General features: G+C 41.0%; 1 protein-coding gene across 1 annotated transcript in view; it reads right to left on the bottom strand.

The window, feature by feature from the left end:
• Positions 1 to 11341: 11341 nt before the first annotated feature.
• Positions 11342 to 23048, bottom strand: part of LOC138745780 (zinc finger protein 585A-like) — a 45612-nt gene continuing 33905 nt past the window's right edge. The window contains exon 3 of the mRNA XM_069903076.1: positions 11342 to 12495. Within this exon, the coding sequence (XP_069759177.1) occupies positions 11526 to 12495 (970 nt within the window). The 3' untranslated portion in view covers positions 11342 to 11525. The remainder of the gene's footprint in view (positions 12496 to 23048) is intronic.

The following is a 23048-nucleotide window of genomic DNA, read 5'->3' as shown; positions in this document are numbered from 1 at the left end:
AAACCATTGTTCATGGACTTGGTGGAACAGGTGGCAGAACCCATATTCTTCTGGAAATTTTTTCTATGGTAATTCCGAAAAAGGATAGGGACCCAGTAAAGCCATCCTCTTATAAGCCATCTCACTTCAAAATATGGATTATAAAATAAAGCCAAAACTCTGGCAAATAGATTTGCTTTGGCAGAATCTGAGCCAATAAATCCAGATCTGGTGGGGTTTGTGTAGGAAAGGCAATCAGCAGACAATATAAGTAGATTACTTAGTATAATACATCTGGCACAGTCAAGGGCGGATCCAAGTATAGCCGTGGCAGTGGACGCATTGATAGACTAAAGTGGGACTTCTTGATTAAAGTGTTGGAAAAATTTGGGTTTCATAGATTGGGTCAAAGCCCTAACCCATAAACCCAAGTCCAAGGTTGTTACCAATAGACAAATATCTTCAGCTTTCCCACTGACTAGGTCTAGCAGGCAGAGCTCCCCACTGTCCCTATCTCTATTAATATGAGCCATTGAACTGTTAGCAGAAGCCATTCACTGGGATCCCAGCATTAAGGGATTTAGAGTGGGCCAGGAAGAATCAACTTATTTGCAGATATGTGTTAATATATTTGACAGAGCCAGTTGCAGACCATACTGGAGGATTATATGGTAAAATCTCAGGATACAAAATGAATGATGATAAGAGTGATGTAATGCCACTAACAAAATGGGATTAGGAATACCAATGAGAGAGTAAGGTCAAGAGGTCCACACAAGGAGATTAAGTATTTGGGGATAAGGGCAGACAAAAATCTACAAAATTTATATCAACTGAATTACCTCCCCCACTTAGGACAATTGAGGAGGACCTACACAGATGAACAAACCTGCCCATAATGGTGGTGGGCAGGGTTAATTGCATTAAAATGAATGTGATGCCAAGGCTACAATACCTTTTTCAATCTTTCCCCATGCCATTGCTCCAGAGTTTTTTAAGACACTTAATGGATGTATCAAACAGTTTCTTTGGAGGAATAAGGTAGCCAGAGTCTCCATGGAGAAATTGACTTGAGATTACAGATTGGAAGGAATGAGGCTCCCAGACTTAAAAAATACTATTGGGTGGCCCAATCAAGGTTTATCACATCATCCTTTGAGGAAGATGGTATATTCTCCTGGGCACAAAATACCCGACACATGGTAGGGGAGAAGATAGTAGGAGAAATCATATATAAATGGGATACTAAATTAATAACCCAGAAAAACAAAAGCTCTATGTTAAAGCAAATTGATTCAAATGTGGCAAAATATAAACCAGATAATCAGGTTAAACATAGGGCTGTCCTCAATATGCCCCTAACCCAAAATAAATTAATTCCTATGACCATGGGTAATAAGATCCTGGACATCTGGTGCCAGAAAGGGATCAGGTGTGTCAAGGACTGTTATGAAAAGAGGCAGCTCATATCATTCAACCAATTAAAAAATAAGTTTGAACTATCAAATAAGACCTTCTTCTGCTATCTTCAGTTAAGATCTTTTTGAGGGACAAGTTAGGCCCAATGATGGCCCTGCCATTGTGTAGTGACATGGAGGCTCTATTTTGAAAGGGGATCACACGTAAATTCATCTTGGTTATGTATCTCCTGTTCAATAGCGAGAGCCCGAAACTGGGTCTCCATAAATTGAGGCAAAGATGCGAGTCAGATCTAGGAACAACAATTCCTGAATGATGCTGGTCCGACTTCTGTTGGGACATCATGATGGTAGCTGTTAACCCCAGATATAGGCTCGTGTAATACAATTACTTGCACCAGGTAAATTTGGATAAGAGTGAGGTTATGCCTCTGTCAAATGGGGATTATGATCAGTATCAATGTAACATTGAGTTTGAGTGGCTGAGGGAAGGCATAAAGTACTTGGGAGTCAAAGTAGATAAGGACTTGCATAATTTGTATAAGCTTAATTATATCCCTTTGGTCTGGAAGATTGAGGAGGACTTGGCCAGATGGAGGACTCTGCCTATTACACTGATGGGCAGAGTCAATTGTGTCAAAATAAAGGTAAAGCCTCCAATAGCTTTTCCAATCATTACCCATTTCATTGCCTCAGGATTTTTTAAGGAGCTTAACGAGTACACCAAGAAGTTTCTGTGGAATGGGAAAGTGGATAGAATCTCCATGAAAAAGTTAACATGGGATTATAAATTGGGGGGTTTAAAATTACCTGACATTAAAAAGTATTATTGGCCATCCCAAGCAAGATTTATCACCTCACTATTTGAGGGAGAGGGGGTCCCAGCATGGATGCAGATTGGGTTGCATTCGTTAGGTGAGGAGCTAGTCAAATAATTTATTAATAAATGGATGTAAAACTACTCTTAAAGAAAACCCAACTGAAAATGTACTTCAGACATGGAAAAGGGTAAACTAAGGTATTGGATGGAAGGTGGGGATGTCCCCCAAATGTCCCTGACTCATAATAATTTAATACCCTTGACTTTGGATAAGATCCTGAACATTTAGTGTCAGAGTGGGATCAGGTGTATCGAGGAATGTTACAAAGGTGGGGCTGCTTATGCCATTTGTCCACAGAACATTCTTCTACAATCTGCAATAAGATCTTTTTTGAGGGAAAATTTGAGACCAGCAATTTCCCTGCCTGAATGTAGTGAAAAGGAGATTCTAATTTGAAAGGGTAATGTGTATAAATTTATTTCTAAGAATGTATTACATATTCCAAAGTGAGGGTCTGAAACCAGACCTACAAAAGTTGAGGGAGAGATGGGAGTCAGACTTGGGTACAGCAATTAATGAAGAGTGGTGGTAGGTTTTGTGTCTGGACAGTGTGACAGGGATCGTTAATGCAGATAGAGGTTGGTGCAGTATAATGTACTGCACCAGTTGTATCTTACACCTCTGAAACGACACAGATCCAAGTCTGAGATTCCGGAAATGTGCTTTAGATGTGGTGTGGAAGTGGGAACTTTCGTCCACTCTACTTGGCTGAGCTCAAATGTGAGACCTTTTTGAGAAGAGTTAGGGAATAGTCTAAAAAAAAATAAGAGTCGATTTTCCACAGGATCTGGAGCTGTTCCTCTTGGAGAAGTGCCATTTAAATTGACTAAATTCCAAATTTAGTTTGTGAAGGTCACCTTGTCAATAGCCAGGAAGTATATAGCGGTTTCCCAGCTAAATACGACACAATGGAACATGGAAATGCAGAGTTGCGTTCCCCTGGAGAAAATCACACTATAACCTATGGAGGAAAGATGACATATACATTGGAGTATGGCAACCTTACTTGAAGTACATTAGTTCTCAGATAGATTGAACCACCACCCCTTTTTAAATAGGGCTAATGTTAAATTATCACAGTACAGCCCGAGGTGTAATTACAGAAATGGGACTTGGTGCAGATGACGCACCTGCCCTTTTCTTTTCAGGTCCTTAGTTTTATTTTGAGTTTCTTTTTAGTGTTTTTCTTTGATCAGCATTGCCATTGTGATTTCTTTCCATTACAGGTTTTGATAGAGGTCATGATTGGGAATGAAGATGTATTAGGAATGTATTTGCTGAGATGGGTGAGAGAGGGGGTGTGTGATGTTAGGACTTTAGATATGCATATCTATATGGACGGCTTGGTTTATTGGATTTTGTAATTCTGTGAAAACTATTATGAGCTCCCATTTTAGTAAAATCAGATTAACACTAAGGGATAGTATAGACAGGAGGCACTGAATGGTCACAGTTAACATTTAACACAAGCACTATCACAACACAACTCACAGTCAAGCGACAATTCAATACATTAGAACTTGGGGAAGGCTGTTCCAGATTCAATACATTTACAAGGGAGAACCATGCTGACAGCTTTTTGAAGCAGCTCATGTTGAATTCTGAGCTAAGCATACACCTTTTCGGTGTATTGACCCATGTCAGGAGTGTCTTTTGGGAAGCAAAGTGCTTCATGTTGTGACTAAAAGTGAAAGTCTCTTGGAGGGACCATTCCAGGGTCTTGGAAACTTTGTGGAGGCCACAAAGCTGTGGTTATAACCACAGCTTGTCTGGATGGACATTTCTTCAAAGGTGGAGAATTTGTGAGTCTGTAGCAGTTACAACTCCAGTCTCCCCATCAGTTCAACATTAATTCTAGGCATCAAATTTCAAAGGCCTTCACTTCAACCCTAAATTTGAAAGACTGAACTTGAAGTAACTTTCTAGATTTTGGCCTGGACTGTGATTGTTTGGGTATATCATACACATAAGTTAGTGTTAAAGATAGCTGAAGAGTTATGAGTAGAGTATAAGAGTAAGAAATAAAATTAGTTATTTAAAAATAAACACTGCCCAGTTCATTACCTATTGCTGCTCAATACCCGTGGTTGTGGCAAAATTGGGGGCTCATCCAGGATTTTACCACATTTGGAACTAATTGAAGCTTAGCCAAATTGGGAGCTTATTATTGTATGTGCTACAGAAGGCAGCACAGAACTTGAAGCTTTATAATCATTAAAATTTCAATTGGGTGGTTACATTTCTTTTAGCAAGCTAATTCAGAGGTGTGGGTGTGTGCGTAAAAGCAGCGATGGATATTGAATGATTTTTGGAGTCACCATCTTCTCCATAGCTGCAGAAGGCAAAAAAAAAGGATGAGTTGGTGAATATTGCTCAACAGTTGGGACTTGCTGAAGGAAAATTATCCCTGAGAAAGGTGGAGATAAAGGAAATTGTAATAAGGAAATATGTAGAAGAGAGAAAGTTTGAAGAGGTGGAGTTAAGAGAATTTTCCTGAGTAAATCCATTAAGCAGCAGCTGGTGTTGGAAAAGTATGAGTTTTTTAAAAATTGAGGCAGAGGAAAGAAGAATGCATACAGAGTTGGAGAAACAAGAGGCAAAGGAGGTTTGAGGCAGAGGAGAGACTCCGACTTCTCACGCATGCGTGATGCAGTTTTAGATTTTCCTCTGGTGCAATCTTTGCAGGATTCTGCCAAGGCAGCTCCGGAAGAGGGTTCCTCACCAGGGTCTTCACCGGCAGATCCGGACAGGACTTCAGTGGCCTGCTTTATCAACAAGATAGGCTCGACTTCCCTTTTCCTTTCTTCCAATTTTTTGGTAGGTGTTGATTTTGGAGTCTTTTCATTTTTAGACACCATCTTTTTTTCTTCTGTTAATTACTTTAAATCAACTTTAGAGTAATTTTTATAAGAAAACTTTTCTTAATATTGACATTTTAAAATTAATCCAGTGGAAGTCGATAGGGTGTGTGGTGCTTCTCAGCATCACGTACGTCCTCGTCTTTTCTATTCTCTATTCAATAATCTATTTTGTTCCTCACTAGCCATTTGTGTTCTTTTAAATTACTTTTCATCCTCCAATGCTGTTTCTTGATTTCAACTTCTTGCCTCAGTTGCTGATTCTTCATTTGAACCTATTTTCTAAAGCATATCTTTTCCCCAACCACTGTTGTTATTCAAACAATAGTCAAAGCCAATGTCTAATTCAATGTCATGCATGTGTGTTAGTGTATGTCAGTCTCTCTCTCTCTCTCTCTCTCTCCCTCCCCCCCCCCCCAGAGAAACAGTTTCATGTACATGTACAGTCTGTGCCTGCACTGACACCTGGACCCTAGGTTTGGACTATCTCACCAATTCCCAAAATGTGGACACAGAAATCCAGGATAATGGATGAGGGGAAGCTGGAGTGTCAAGAGGTGGATTATCTCCAGATGAGATTTCACCAAGAGCCTTGAGCTCACATGGGTGAACCACCCTCTGATCAAAGATGTTCAAAATAACTTGGGGGTTCAGTAGTGAAGAAGGAGGCCAAATGAGAAGCCCACAGAGGCTGGAAAGTTGAAGCAGGGCACAAAATGCTGGAGGAACTCAGTGGGTCCGGCAGCATCTGTGGAATGAAATCACCAGTTGACGTCTTGACAAGGAATCCTTTACCTAAGATTTGGTCTGGGTGGGGAAGGCATATGGGCTGGTAGGTAGCAAAAGAGCCTAGAGATGATTTTTTTTGGGGGGGGGGAAGTAAAGGGACAAAGAGCTGAGAAATGTGCATTCTGATTGGAGGAAAGGGAGATGGAGGAAGAGAGGTGTGGGTGATGGACAGGAAAGGTGATGGGGGGAGGGAAAAGAGAAAGAAAGGGACCAGAGAGATGGTAAAGCAAGTAGGAGGGTGTGTGGGAAAATGAAAACTGAGGGGGAGGGGTAACAGGCTAACAGGTGGGTACAGGTGGAAGGGCAGAAGAAAAAGCTGAAAAATGATGGGGAGGACAAAGGGCTGTGAAGGTGGGAACATGTTCAAGAAGAAATAAGTCCTGGGCATGCGTAAACAGGGAACATTCTCTCTCTCTCACACACACACACACACACACACAGTTTCTTTGGAGGAATAAGGTAGCCAGAGTCTCCATGGAGAAATTGACTTGGGACACACACCAGCATAATCCATAGCTTGAAACCTGGAGTGGTTCTCAGGGATTGTCTTCAGGGGAATAAAGATCAAGTTGGTCCATGTGGTGTGCAACCGTGTAACACAGGGGTCAGCAAACTTCAGCATTAAAAGAGCCATTTGGGCCTATTTCCCACCAAATATACCCCATCTGGAACCATAAAACCAGTTTGATCCCTAAAGTGAAGAAAATGCGGCATATATAGTTTCATTACACTTATGCTATGTGTATAAGGACTATAATTTGTTACATTTATGAAATAAAGAAAATACAAACAGAAAACCACTGACATTTTATTTCAAGCAAAACAACAAATTCTTTTGAACTCTTAAAAAAAAAGACACTGTATAAGTTTTAAATAAAATACACAATGTGGGCCTGTTTGAGTCCATCCCTTTTTTGTGGATTTAAAAAAAAATAATTGCTTTAATTAAAAAGAACAAACAAAAAAAATGCCAGTTTGTATTTTATTCTGAAGGTTGCCGTCATCCGTTGATTTCCTTAGTCTCGTAGGTACGCAGTCAACCGCCAAGTTAAATATAAAACAACTACATCAGCTTAGGGTACAATATAAAAATATATATTTGCAAAATAATAACTCATTAAATGATTTCTTTCACCTGGCTAATGTGACTTCTGCTCCTGAACCTCACTGCATAGCTGATCAATATCAGGGCTGTAAGAGATCACTTTGATCTTCACGCAGGATTGTATGCTGCCATCTGTGAGGCATGAGTAGTTTGCTTTTCGTGTATTTCACGCTGGAGAAAACCTGCTCGCATAAGTATGTGGATCCAAAGGTCGACAGGACTCTGAATGCATATTTTTTCATGTTCATACAAGTGTCGGGAATTGAATTCCATGTTTCGAACACAAGTTTGTCCGGTTTGGGGAGGTTTTCAATTTCACTCCATTTGTGCCTTCTGTCAAACAACATCTTCAAGATCAGCTGTCAAGCTTCTGAACTTAGACATCCATAAGTCTTTGTCAGCTGTATCAGCCAGTTCAATCTCAAGATCAGGTTGACTTACATCTGTAAATGCAGTCATATTCAACAGGGATACATTGATGTTTAGGGAAGTGACAGGGAAGGACAAAGTGTTATTTTTCCTCTCTGAACTCACAGAATCTTTTCCCAAAAACAGTTTGCATTGCAATGATTGCACACTGTAAATGCTTGTAATTGATCTGATTGTGTGCTTCTTTGAACTCTCCCAAAGAGGGGAAGTGAGACAGTGTACAGGTATATCTCTAGCAAACACTGTCACCTTGCACTCAAATGGCAAAACCTCCTCCAGCATCTACAGGGCTGTGCCTCCTTTCCCCTGAAGACTTTTGTCAGCATGTTAAGGTGCACTGTCATATCCACCATGAAGTGCAGCTTTTCCCACAAATCTTCTTGATGCAGAATGCAGGGAAACGTCAGCAGTTTTCTATCTAGCAACTTCTGAAGTAAAGTCACAAACCCCTTCTGTGCTCCTGTCATACTTGGTATAAGTAGTCACTGACACCAAATAGGTGGTGTTTATTTCTTTGGTCTTTAAGCAATTTAATACAGCCTCACAGATGTCCTCCCCCTGTTTGGCCTTTAAGTGGTATCAACTCAATGATTTCTTCCTGTGGCCCAGCAGAGTTCACATATCTGCATAATAGTGCTATTTGCTGAATATAATTTACATCTTTTGATTCATCACAGGCAATTGAGTACACTGGAGCAGAATTAATGTACCTAAATAATTGACTGGTGATATTTGTTGCCATTTTTATGGTCCTGTCCTTGACCGTCTTTGCAGAGAGTGGCTTATCTCTGATTTTCCGAACAATTTCACCCTTGTTTTTGAAGTCTGAGAATAGATGTTCTGATATCTTGATAAACGATTCTTTTATATCTTCCCCATCTGTGAATGGCTTCCCGTGCCTGGCTATCTCACAAGCTGCCACAAAACTAGCAGAAGCACCTGAATTTGTAGATTTCATAAACTTCTTCAAAGTATTTTTATTTTGATCAGCTTTCCGCAGCAGTTCTGAAGCTGCTCTTTTTCTTTCATCTCCAGATGGGTATTTTTCACCAAAAGCTGTGTGTTCATTCTGGAAATGTCTTTCAACATTTGATTTTTTTTGTTGTTTGCTAATTTCTCGCCACATATTAAGCATACAGGTAAACCAGGTTTGTCAGCAGTTAAACCAACTGAATCTGTCCATGAAGCATTAAATGTTCTATTTTCATTAGAAACTTTTCTTATTTTGGATTTATCCATGGTATGCTAAACGGGGATCGAAAGTTCAAAACAAGTCACTTGCCGGGTGGTGACAGTATCACTATCAACCACTACAGTGCTGTGTTGCAAATTTTGATCCGACAAAATATTACAACACGTTTTATTTTAATGTTACAAGATCACCTTAATCTCCAAAATAATAATTATTACATTGATAAAACTAATTAAATAAAAAATAAATAAAATAGCCATTTACTGTATTCATATTATTTTTTCAAAACCACAGGGAGCCATGGCAGAGGGATGAAAGAGCCGCATGCGGCTCCAGAGCCGTGGGTTGTAGACCCCTGGTATAACAGAAGGGCAGCTCTCTGATCGGCCAAGAAGTGGGTGGGGAGCTGGAAGGGAGCCAGAGGGATGGGAGAGATTCCAGGAGAAGATGTTAAAGGAAGTTTGAGAAGTCGATATTCATTTTGTCTGGTTGGAGACCAGGGCAGTCAGAATAAAAGGCGTGTTCCTCCCATTTGCAGGTAGCCTCAGTGTGGCAGTAAATGAGGCCACCAAATGACATGTCAGTGTGGAGATGGTGCATGGAATTGACATGGTTGGGAACTGGTAGGTTCCCTCTGTTTCAGTGGATAGAGGGAAGGTACTCAACAAAGTGATCTCCCAGTAAAGGCATAGTGCTAACTGTTACACCAACCTTGACATCACTCTTGCTTTCCAAAGGAAATTCAATGGAAAACTGCAGGACTGCAGAGAAATAGCCTCAAACGAGGCTGAATGAACCAAAAAAATAAGGATTCAAAATTCTTGTGAATTGTAAGGAGAGGCTGGAGTGGAAGGAGGCAGGACCTTATGGAGATTTTTAAAAATCACCAAGGGCATGGAGAAAGTCATCAGTCATCATCTTCTCCCCAGGGTAAGGGAGTCTAAAACTAGAAAGCAGAGATTTCAGGCAAGAGGGGAAAGATTTACAACCGTCCCAAGGGGGGGCACCAGGACTCAGAGGTACATTGTGCCTGATGCGGCCTCTTCTGTATCAGAGATCGGACACAAGACTGGAAGATTATTTCACTGAGCACCTTCGTTCTGACTGCTGTAAATAACTGGGTTCTCCCAGTGAGCAACCACTTCAATTCTAGACCCAATTCCCACACCCACATGTTTGGCATGTGCCAAACTGAGGCTACCTGCAAATTGAAGGAACCTCTAATATTCCATCTGGACACTTTCCAACCAGATGGGATTAAAATCGACATCCAGTTTCCATCAAACCCCTCCAAGTCCCTCACTCTTTCCTTATTCCCCGTCTCCTTTTTTCCAACTCCCCACACCTCTTCCCAATCAAATCTCAGCTTTTTTCTCTTCTTTCTGCCCACCTGTATCCACCTATGACCTCTCTCCTGTTAGCATGAGCTCCTCTGCCTTTCCTCCCTCCTCTCCTCTTTTATTCAGGTGACTGTCTGCTTTTTCTCCATTCCTTGATGAAGAGCCCAGGCCCGAAACCTGGTTAACCTATAGATGTGTGACATGCTGAGTTTCTCCTCCAGTATCACTGAAATTGCAGCAACTGGAAACTCCCATATTTAACTTTACACAGAGGGTGGTGGGCATGTGGAATGAGTTACAAGAGGAAGTAGTGGAGGTAGGTGTGTAGTATTAAAGTGAATATTAAAATAATTTAGAAGTATTAACGTGAGTTAGAACACAAAATTGAAGCCTGATGCTTGAAAGATTAAGGATTCACCATGAGCGTGTTACAGACTGGTACAACCTTTTGGAGGCACCAGCAGATGGCTTTGGAATGCAGGCAGTGCAGATAATGGATTGCTGAATGTGAAATAAATGTAACTCTGCATTTTGAAACAATGTTATTCAACCTTGGTACAGGGATATAGAGGAGGAGGTGTTACTTTCCTCATATGTAGAATAATGATGCAATCTTTTAGTTCAACCTGTTTACTCAAGTATATAAAAGTTGATACGTGCCTTTGTTTGAGGAGACCCCAGGAGACAGCTTTCAAGGCTGAAAGCAGGAAGGGTTCTCCCAGATTAACTTGGTGCCTAATAAAGAGTGTGCTGTGTTCTTTGCAACAACAAGCAGCAGTTTCAAATACAACAGGTGAACTTAGAAGACATATATTCAGGAACATGGATCGAAAGAGTGTAACAAGGATGTGGGCCAAATGGGGACAGCACAAAGAAGCTGGGCTGAAAGGCCTGTTTTCTGCCCAACTTTATGACCCATTAAGAATGATCTGTGGCCCAACTCCGAATGCCCGCCAATGCCCCATACCCCTTGGTTTGGAAAACATTAATTCACCTTGAGTTTCCAAATGACAGTATATGAAACACCCATTCCCACTTGTGGCAAAGGCTGCCAGATTCTTACACCTCCACCCCCCTCCCCACCCCAGGTACTGCTCCCAAAATGGTGAGGCTCCCTGATCCCGAATCCCACCAGCCCCCTCCATCACCAGAATAGGGAGAGGAGGGAGAAGCTATCAGTTGCCTTACAGTCAATGCGACTGGGCAGAATAATAGATCAGCACAGAGTAGATGAGCTAAATGACCTGTTTCGATGCTGTTCTGTGGCTCAACAGCAGAACAACCATTCAAATAATCCTAAATAAATCCCAAGTCCAGCCCTTGCTATTTAACAGACAACACACCGGATGATCAAGATCCAAGTCATTTATTTGGCATGTGCCAAGTACATTAAACTGCAGGATGGTTACGGGGGCTGTTAAGATCAGCTGGATGGGGATGGGATGGTGGACATGGTCCTGCCCTGATTAGAATGACAGAGGTGTGAGTTCAGATCAGTATCAGAATCCAGCTCAATTGTGGACCTGCTGGTGGTTCAACAGGCTGGCTGAGTGGGTGAAGCCTTGCCACTGCTGAAGGGCCTCTCACCAGTGTGGACACACTTGTGCCTCCGCAGGTTGGAGGACTGGGTGAAGCTCTTGCCACAGCTGAAGCAGGTGTAGGGCCTCTCGCCGGTGTGGACCATCTGGTGCTTCCGCAGGTGGGAGGTCTGGGTGAAACCCTTGCCACACTTGGGGCAGGTGAAGGGCCTTTCCCCAGTGTGGACCCGCCGATGGGCCAGCAGATTGGAGGTCTGGGTGAAGCCTTTGCCGCACTCAGGGCAGGTGAAAGGCCTCTCCCCTGTGTGGATGCGCCGGTGTATCTCAAGACTGGACCTGTTGGTGAAGGCCTTCTCGCACTCAGGGCAGGCAAATGGCCTTTCCCCGGTGTGGCCCCGCTGGTGCGTCAGCAGGATGGAGGCCTGGGTGAAGCCCTTCCCACACTCAGGGCAGGTGAAGGGCCTCTCGCCCGTGTGGACCCGCTGGTGTATCTCAAGGTTGGACCTGTTGGTGAAGGTCTTCTTGCACTCAGGGCAGGCAAATGGCTTTTCCCCAGTGTGGACTCGTTGATGGGTCAGCAGGTAGGAGGTCCGAGTGAAACCCCTACCGCACTTGGGGCAAACAAATGGCCTCTCACCTGTGTGGACCCGTTGGTGGTTCAACAGGCTGGAGGTATGAGTGAAACCCTTCCCGCACTTGGGGCAAACAAACAGCTTTTCCCCAGTGTGGACCCGCTGGTGGGACAGCAGGTGGTAGGTTTGGGTGAAGATCTTTCCGCACTCATGGCAGGTGAATGGCCTCTCCCCAGTGTGGACCCACTGGTGCCTCCGCAGGTTGGATATCTGGGTGAAGCCCTTGCTGCACTCAGGGCAGGTGAAGGGCCTCTCCCCAGTGTGGACTCGCTGATGGGTCAGCAGGTTGGAGGTATGGGTGAAGCCCTTGCCACACTCAGGGCAGGTGAAGGGTCTCTCCCCCGTGTGGACTTGGTGGTGTTTCATTAACTCACTTGAACTTTTAAAGTTCTTCCCGCGGTCAGAGCAATGAAATGGGTTCATCGCTGTGGGGATGAGAGAGTGTGACCAGGGGATAAATCAATGTAGCCCTGTCCCAGGGCACACAGCGCAGGCTCAGCCTGATGGAGTGTCCTGGAGAGCAGGGCAGCGGGTTAAATCAACTCCAAGGTTGGGATTAGGGCTGGGACCCAGGGAGAAATGTCCTCTAGCTGGGTGTTGCATGCCCCAGAAACACAGGAGCCTTCCGTTCCAGGATTCCACTCCTGGCGCTGAACCACCTTCAGCCCCTGACAAGATTCGGGAGTTTTGTCGCAGCTCACGGGCACATGATGTCACTTCCTGCACACCTGTGCACTCTCTTTCACATGTTGATGGGGCACTTTCTTGGATGAAGAGATTTCATCACCATGAAAGGTGTTGAGCAATTGTCTTAAAACAAAGCTGTTCTCGACCCTGTGTCTCCCAAATCAATTTCCCATGGCTGGACCGTTATGATGGAGGAAACATGACCATCAATTAATGCACAGAAAGATCCCATCAACGATGATGACAAGGGTCACTGTTTTTATGTTGATTGGGGAATATATATTCCAGGATTATTTCCCAGTGCCTCTTTGGAACATATCAGGCCATATTTTGTATCACCGTGAGGTGAGGGGGATGTCAGAAAGGCGCTGGCCTGCAACGTTGGCAATTCTCTTTATCTTCCGCTGGCACTGCTCAATCTGCTGAGTTCCTCCAGCAGAGTAACTAGCACCACGCCAATAGAGCGCCAGGCACCCGAGTTCAGATCCTGTGTTTTCTGGAAGGAGTTTGTAAATTATTCCCGTGACCTGGGTGGGTCCCTTTCAGCCTTCACAAAAAAAACTCATGGGGTTTGTCAGTTAATTGGTGTATTTCGGTGGTTCAGGCTCATGAGCCCGAAGCGTTGGATCTCTAAAAAAAATAAAATATTTTGTTTCAGGTTAGATTATTGTGTCCAAGTCCTCTGACTAGCACCAACATTCAAACCTTATGACTTAACATTAACAATGAACATTACTGAATTTACCAAAGTGTAAATACTACTTGCATTAACTAAAGAGTCATTCCCCAATTTTTGGTGGTGGTTCTGCAGCGCCAGGAAGGAGGAATCTCAGGGTTCCTGTTTGCATCTGACAATAATCTGAATCCGAGTCACCGTCAGAAGAGGGCTAATCGTTGGGGGGAGGGGGAGTATTAGGGGAGCTGGGAGCAGGTGCCATGCCATCACTGCCGTGGATCCTCCGGCCGCGCCCTCACTTGGTCTGACTGCCCCCTGTATTCCCCTCCCGCCCCACCGTCAGTCCGACTGCTGCCCCACCCATCTGTGCGGCCGCGGGCTGCAGCCAAACACACTCGCTGCCCAAGGCGCTGTCAGGGACCCTTCTCCCTCCCCGTGTGACAGGAGACGCAGTCCCTGTCCTCCCCGCGCCGCCCCTTCCCTCACCGGGCCCACTGTGGGGGGACGAGGCCCCGGCCGAACCTGCTGTCGCTCGCCCTCCTCCCCAAGGCCGCACTCACCCCTTCGGCAACTCCGGCTCCACTTCAGCGCAGCGAAGCTCGAACAAAGGCCCGGATTGCTCCCCTCCCACCACTCGGGGTAAATCTCATCCTCCGTGGATCAACCCGTTGCTGAGGGAACGGCGCTCATGGACGCTGGCAGGCCCTGTGACGTCAGCGCGTACACGACTGGGCCAAGAAACGCCATCACGCGACGGGGCGGCCGCTGCCCGGGAGGAGGGGCGGAGGGAGCTGTCAGAGGGGAGCATCATTATTCAGTGTGGAAGGAATAAACGAGAACGTTTCCAACAGTCCTAACCCCACATTCGATGAGAACTCAGAATTCTTTGCGAGAGGAAGTTTGTGGATCCATCCTTTTTACACTAAAATGTTTGATACATATTCTAGAATTAACTTTTTTTTTGCATTCTGCTCAAAATCATTCTAGAGATGTGAATGTTGTTTATAAAACAACAGTATTATGTGACCATTCTCTACTGTTGATTGAATTGGAATTTGCTGAAAAAACAACAACTCAGTTTATAGATGGAGATTAAATTCTTTATGACTGAGAAGATGAGTTTTTTTTATAAGACAACATATATAACATTCAACAGAAGATGTTTATAATTTGGGATACGTTGAAAGTTTATTTAAGAGGACAAATGATGTTACTCTACAAAACTTAAAAAGGAATATATAAAGGATATAGATCAATTGGAAAAGAAAATAACGCGATTGGAAAAGGAAATTCAAAAATCGTCCTCTGAGGATCAATATAGAAGTTTAGTCAATAAAAAAAACTACAATATTATACAATGTTAACATACAGAACATAGAAAATGATATTTCGGTCTTAGCAGAAATATTACTTCACTTTTATCCCAATTTGTTTCATACCCTGAGATTTTCCCATATTGTAACAACTGGCTATAAAGCCCTGGCCTGGCAATGATAATTGTGGTTGAGTTAATCCATCGTCAGAAAACAAACTAATTTTATGTTCAGTCTGGTTTATCTCAAATCCTTTCAACTGGCAATCATCTTGAATTTTTGGTGTGAGAGGTTCTATAGCTAGAGCAAACAAAGCTGGTGATAAAGGACATCCCTCTCTACTAGATCTAGTTAAATTAAAAGATTGAAATATTTGTCCATCTGTTATTGCTTTGGCTTTTGCATTTCTATATAGTGCCTTAATCCAATTTATAAAATTGGGGAATTATCACATAAAGTGTTAGCTTGGCAATTAAAAGCAGAACAATCTTCTAGAACAATAAATGCAATGCAACAGAATAATAATGAAGTGACATACAAATTGTAAAAAATTAATTATGTATTTAAGGAATTTTATGAATTGTTGCATGATGAAGTGGCTATAGATGAATATTTGTCACAATTGTTATTACCAAACTTAACTCAAGAAGGTAAGGATGATTTGGATAGTCCTTTTACTGAACAAAAGATTTATGACAAACTTTGTAGTTTACAAAACAATAAATCTCCAGGAAAGGTTGGTTCCCAATAGAATTTTATAAAGAATATAAAGATTTATTGATTCCATTATTTATGAAAGTGGTAGAACAAGCTTTTGAACAACCTTGTCTTCCATAAACTTTTTTTTATGGCTATAATTACTGACATACCTAAAAAAGATAGAGATCCATTAAAACCAGTTTCATATAGACCTATAGTTATTGAATGTTGATTATAAAATTATAGCAAAAATATTAGCGAGTAGGATTAATGAGTAATTGATAAATATAGATCAAATGGGGTTTGTCAAAAATAGACAAACTGGAAAATATAATAAGTTTATTAAGTATAAACCATTTAGCTCAGAAGAAAGAGGATCTAAGTGTTATAGTAGCTTTAGATGCAGAAGTTAAAATGGGATTATTTGTTTAAGGTTCTAAGTAAATTTAGTTTTGGTGTAAATTTTATAAATTGGATTAAGGCACTATATAGAAATGCAAAAGCCAAGGCAATAACAGATGGACAGATATTTCAATCTTTTAATTTAACTAGATCTAGTAGAGAGGGATGTCCTTTATCACCAGCTTTGTTTGCTCTAGCTATAGAACCTCTCACACCAAAAATTCAAGATGATTGCCAGTTGAAAGGATTTGAGATAAACCAGACTGAATATAAAATTAGTTTGTTTTCTGACGATGGATTAACTCAACCACAATTATCATTGCCAGGCCAGGGCTTTATAGCCAGTTGTTACAATATGGGAAAATCTCAGGGTATGAAACAAATTGGGATAAAAGTGAAGTAATGGAATTGGTACAAGGAGATTATTCACAATGTTGACAAAAAGTTCAATTTAAATGGATAGATTGTAGCATGAACTACCGCTAAGAAACAAAAAGCTACTACATTGGATGTTACTAATGGGATGTTATTAATGACTGTTTAATTCAAATCTAGCACGTTCCCCTTTAAGGGCAGCCTGAGCTCAGACATCGCGTGCGTGATGACATCGTAACTGCTGCCCCATGCGTGTGCTGGGCTGGAAACACAATAGAGGGGGAACCCCCAACAGCACCATCTTCTCATGACTGCCCCACCATGTGGTGTTACAAGTGGGGCCAGTTCACCACAAGAGAGTGAGCCACCACAAGATAATATTAAATATTTAGGTATATGTATTGATAATAATTTGAAAAATAATTATATAAATTAAACTACATTCCAATATTTTAAAAGATAGATGAAGATCTTAAGAGGTAGGTAAATTTACCCATTACGTTAATTGGGAGAGTTAACTGTATTAAAATGAATATTTTTACAAGAATTCAATAATTATTTCAAACACTACCTATATCTATAGCTCAATTATTTTTTTCAAGATTTAAATAAACAAGTTAGGAAATTTCTTTGGAAAGGGAAAATGGTAAGAAAGTCATTAGAAAAGGAAATATGAACAAGGGGATTTAAAACTTACTAATTAAAAAAATAATATGGCAGAATAATGACGATTTTAGTTTCTGTTTGTTTCAACTAAATCATCCTGGGTAGACATTGAAGGATAATATAGGATAAATTATACCAGAAGAATTTATTTATAAATGAGATCAAGATCTATAAAAGATGCCCCAATTGTAAAACATTTGCTTAGTGTTTAAAAAAAGGCTACATTAGAAATTGATGGAAATTTTCTTTCATTAAAAACACCATTAATGAATCCTTCATTAACTTTTTCAAAAGATAATTTATTTTTAAATGTATTAAAGTAATAAAGGAATTTCAAAATTGGGAATGTTACGACCCCAAAGGACCCCAAAACCCAGCAGCAATAGATATTCACCAAGACAAATGGTTACTTAAAAAAGTTGCTTTTAATAATCTTTAAACATGAAAATATAAATGAACTTTGACTTGTCTATTATTAACTTACTTAACCCCCTTCTAATTCTAAACGCACGTTTGTGTAATGTGTATATAAGTTCAGAAAAGTTCTTTGGTTCACAGTCCAATTTTACGTCTCATTCCTCCAAGTTCACTGGTTGTAGGCAATTATTATACTGTGCACAGAATTTAACATGTATACAGTTCACCAGGCTTTCATGCTCGAAAGATAAATGGTTACCACTCAGGAAGGTTCTTGTAGGTTTTCAGAGAGAGATGTGTTGTTCCAGGACATCCACATCCTTCAGTCACCTCGGTGTCTTGCTGACGAAACTTGTCCCGTCAGGGTACTCCAGATGATAACCTCTTTCTTTCATGTCACCACATAGCTCCTTTCTGTTTCTCTTATTCCAAGTGAAACATTAGTCAGCCATTTTTCTCCTCTTGCATGAGCCACAAGGACTCAGACTAGTAGGCCATCATCCACACTGGAGCTTCTGTTTCAGTTTCAGCAACTTCTGCTGCTAAACACTGCTCTCTCTCTCTCTCTCTCTCTCTCTCTCTCTCTCTCTCTCTCTCACACACACACACTCTGAGTCTGTTTGACTCTCTCTGCTTGCAAAACCACATGACTCCTTTCAACAGCAACTCATGTTCTTTCATCTGTTGCTATTAGGTAAACAAGAACCCATCAGTGGCCTCTCTGAAATCTCTTCAAAGCTCATGCAAAAAGGTGTGAGAAGCCACAATGTCTCTAGTATTTCAAATAAGATCTGTTTAAAAGTGTTTGTATGTGACCTACCCTAACAAACCTTTCCCAATTTATCTCCCAAAAGCATTTCTATATACTCTGTCACACCTTCCCCCTTTAAAGGAATTTTAACTCGAATTAAAATTCAGTTATAATTAAACTGTCTTTAAAATCACTAAAGAGATAACAATTTACAATATGTAACATGTTACAATAAAGTAACAATGTTGAGAGCATTTTTATACATGATCAATTTTAACTTATTAACAATCTGCTATAACATTATTTGAACCTCTGATATGAATAATTTGCAGATTATATTCGTAATATTAAACTCCAGTTTAACAATCTTGTTTTTATTCTTCATTTTATTCATAAACACCAGAGGATTGTGATCAGTAGATATCACAACTGGTTCATGAGAGGTACCGAGATATGCATCAAAATTCTGCAGAGCAAATATGATAGACAACAGTTCTTTTTCAATAGTAGAATAGTTCCTTTGATGAACATTGATTTTTTTTGAAAAGTAGGGAACTGGATGGTCAATTTCATTATGTTTTTGCAATAAAACTTCACCTGCTTCTCCCTCATTAGCATCCACTGCCAAAGAAAATAGTTTGCCAAAACTAGGGCAATGGCACAGCATCTCCTTTAAATTTTCTAAAGCTGACAAACATTTGTGCACACAAATTTCTCCCCTTTCTTCAAAAGGTTGATTAAAGGAAGAGCAACCTCAGCAAAGTTTCTGCAAAACTTCCTATAATATCCTGCCATACCTAAAAACCTTCTCATTGCTTTCTTGCCATTGGGAATAGGAAACTTAGAAATTGCATTTACCTTAGTTTGAATAGGTGCAACTTTGCCATGACCAACTACATGACCCAAATATATTACAGTGGTATTTGAAAATTGACTTTTTGTTAAATTAACAGTTAAGTTTGCTTTGGATAATCTTGCAATTTGACCAATTCCCATAGATGTTCTTCCCATGTGTCACTTTTTGTGATCAAGTCATCAATATAAGCATCTGTATGTGCCAACCCTTAGATTTCCGAATTAATCATCCTTTGGAAGGTTGTAGGGGCATTTTTTATGCCAAAAGGTAACACACTATACTCATATAAACCAGATGGAGTTATAAAAACTGAAATATTCTTTCCTCTTTCAGTTAAAGGCACACACCAGTAACCCTTCAACAAATCCAACTCAGTAAGAAATTTATCTTTCTCAATTTTATCAATAGTCATCTATTCTTGGAATAGGATAAGCATCTGTTTTAGTGACTGAATTAATCTTCCTGTATTCTGTACTGAACCTAACAATTCCATCTGGTTTCGGTACCAGAATACAAGAACTCCAATCTGAGTTTGAAGGTGTATAATATCATTTCTCAACATATAGATCACTTCCTGATCCATGATTTTACTCTTTGAATGTTTATTCTGTATGGGTGTTGTTTAATGGGTCTTGCTTCTCCTACATCCACATCATGGTAAATCACTGATATCCTTTTTGGCACATCAGGGTGCAGATTCCAGTTCGTTCCATGGACTCTACAAAATGACAATACCGAAACTTTTGTCTGGTCAGACTTCCTTTATTCTGCAGAATTGAGAGTTATCTGCACAAAGCCTCTATGAAGGCTGGGAGAGACTGATCTTGTGTTTCACAGCGCTTGCCTTTGTTCAGTTTACACATGGGTCAGATTACATTTGGCCCAATCAAAAGTTTACATAATACATTCCTACCCTATGCAGCTTCTGCTCAGTACAAATTCCATTGCTACACAAGATTGACAGCCTCTTATCAGACGTGCTCGTTGATTGGTTCAGAGTAAATTCCTATAGTTAGTCGTTGTGCTAATTGGTGCTTTTGAATTGCCTTGCCCGCCTTACTAGAATGCTGCAAAACCTAGCTACACTATCTCTAGTTGTTAACCCTTTCCTTCCTCATTCCTCCCTTTTGTGATTTCACAACTTCCTAAGCAGTCATATTGGTTTATAAGCAGCATATCCCAACAAAGGGGACATTGCACACTCATCCCTAACCCACCATCGGCAACTTCCTCACTGCGTATTTTACATAGTCATTTATATTCCCCAGTCTCCAACACTCAGCTTCCCAAAGGTCCAATTCTATCTGAGCCTGTATCTCCTTCGCCTCCCAGTGCTCAGTCTTAACCCCCATTCCATCTTTTGCAGCATCATAGGGGCGGCTGGGCTTACCTAAATAAAAAAAAACTCTCTACGACAATCATTACAAACTTAGTCATCCATGAACCCCAAAGTCCAAAATTCGCATGTAACCAATTAAAGAAACAGTGGTCAGCACCAGCATTCTCCTTTAATTCTTTCCGCAGATTCTTAAGTTCATTATAGCTCTGGTAAAGCAACCATCTGGAGCTGTGTTTGGAATAAAGGTACAACATTGCTTTGCCAAACATTACGCAGACACCTCCTTCTTTAGCCATTAACCAGTCCAAAGTCTGTTGATTCTGCCATGTCGTTTTGCTGGTCACATCAACCTGCTCTCCGAGGGCGCTCAATACATCATTAGAATAAGTAATAAATCTCTGTTGGTTATAATAAATATAATTAATCCATGCTGCATTTTTCACAATTCCAATTATTGGTAGTAAGGCTTCTCATCCTTTTAAAGAAAAAAATCCTGTAACATATAAACTAATTAATATCCTTTCAGTACATTTCTTCTGTCTTTCTTCTTCTCCCTTATCATCCCCCCTTTTGAATCGAACCAGATCACCCAGGGAACCTAAGCAGAGAACTTGTCATGTATTTCTTATCTGCCTTGCCTGAATCCCAAAGCCATCTGTTGATAGCAGCTCATATCATTCATGGAGCCTCTTCTCAATCTAGACATCTGGCTTCCATTTTGCATTTTGTATTTTAATTCACTTTAATACTACATTTTTTACTTTTGTCTTTTGGTTTATAATTTTTAATTAGCTAACATCACAATTGCATGTAGGACTCCCTCATGACCCTCCAGATATTCAGGTTAACAAAGCAAGCCATCCATCTGCCCCTCGGTCTCTGTCTAAAACTCTCTAACTTGCATCACCTCTGAAGATTCATCTGCACCCTTTGTAATGCACGTATTCCCTCTAATTGAGTATACACCACACGGGGGAGCAAACTGATAATCCACCACACATCTGGTTTGTTGAGAAAAAAGCCTCGATTCTACCAATTCTCAATTAACGGCCTCCAACCCTGCCACTGCCCAATGCTGTTAAGCCACAGATGAGAAGATTGCGATTCTTGGCAGCCACCACCCCCAGCTTATCTTCCAAGGGATATGGACCTGAGGACTCGCCATCATCCAATGTCAGATCTTAGGGAAACAGTCCTAACGTCCCACTGGCAAACAGGGCAGGGAGGCTGTTTCTTGTAACACAAAGGCTTTCTTGAACTGATAACATGCGCTTGGGGTCTCAGTACATTTGTTATACCAATGTCTGGGATCTCTCTCACTCTCTCTCTAAGCAAATCAAGGGTGATTTTTCCTACCCTTTATATTTCCCATTGTTTTTCCCCGCAGCATCCCCACAAACTACCAGAGTTTCTCGAGTTAAATTCAAACATACCTTCCTTAAACAAGTGCTGGAGAAGTGTCCTTCCTTAATCTCATAATTATGTTCCCAGCAGTGTTCTTCTATACAAGGCAAATTATCTTTCAATTTTACCATCCCACATCCCCATCTCGGACCATCAAAACACATGGGGTAACTGTAATTACAGAAATATGCTGGCTGTGTTAATTCAGAAGTGATTGCGTTGTAACCTCCTCTAGTCATACTATCTGATCAAATAAGTGTAGCTGGCTTTTTATACACCTTCCTTTAGCTGCTTTGAACCACTTAACTGATTCATTAGCCAATAGCCCTAACTTCTGATTGGTGCTATAAACATTCATCTTATCAACATATAAGTAAGGCACATTTAAAAAGGTATTATGTTCTCACCAAAAATTCCTCTTTTTGGTCTCATCTCTAGTCTTCAGTTCAAATGTCAGGGCAACAAGAGGTATAACAATAAAGTTCTTGTGTTGTACGTGGGCCTCACTTTTCAGTCTATTTTAATAAAAGTTTTAATGTCTTAGCTGGCCCTTTTCCCTTAAGTCTGTTTGGAGTACATAGTGAGGCTATCCTTCAAGCAATACTGTAGTTAGTGTTATTACCAGGACCTGGAATTGTCCTTTCCAGTGAGTTGCCAATTTCTCCCGATCCAATTTTTCACCAGAATGTAATTCTCAGGTTCGACATTAAGATGTCCACCACTTCGATCTGCTGGATCAGCCTCCTTTAGGTGTGTTTGTTTTACCTGTGAATGCATCTCTCAAAAAAAAATGTTAGATTTCTCAAATATTTGCTTATGTCCTCACCTAATGATAATAAATACATCCCCACTGGCCATGCAGGCTTTGCTCCCCAAGATGTCCGTATTGTCTGTCCATGGACCATCTCTGCAGCAGATACCCCTGACCTAGTCTGCGATGTCATCCGCATTTAAAACATTGCTAGGGGTAGCACTTTTTAGCCAGTTTTAGCCCTATTTACTCAGTTAATTTGGCCAGTGTAGTTTTTTGCACATTCCACTATTCCTGCTGCCTGGGGGTAACGGGAGTAGTGGAACCACTGTAATCCCCAAATCCTTCATCCAATTCAACCTAGTTTCTGCTGAGAACTTAGTCAATTTGTTCTTTAAGGACACAGGCAAATCAACAATAACAAGACAATACTTATAGTTACGTACTTAATTCTAAAATATCAATCCATATACACTCAAATGATAGGCATTCAATTTCTTTACCAGGATCATGCTGTAGGCAGATAATAATTCCTTCCTTTGGAATGTCCT

Source organism: Narcine bancroftii, chromosome 11, assembly GCF_036971445.1.
Source record: "Narcine bancroftii isolate sNarBan1 chromosome 11, sNarBan1.hap1, whole genome shotgun sequence".
Classification (NCBI taxonomy): Eukaryota; Metazoa; Chordata; class Chondrichthyes; order Torpediniformes; family Narcinidae; genus Narcine; species Narcine bancroftii.
This window is presented reverse-complemented; position numbering and strand designations above follow the sequence as displayed.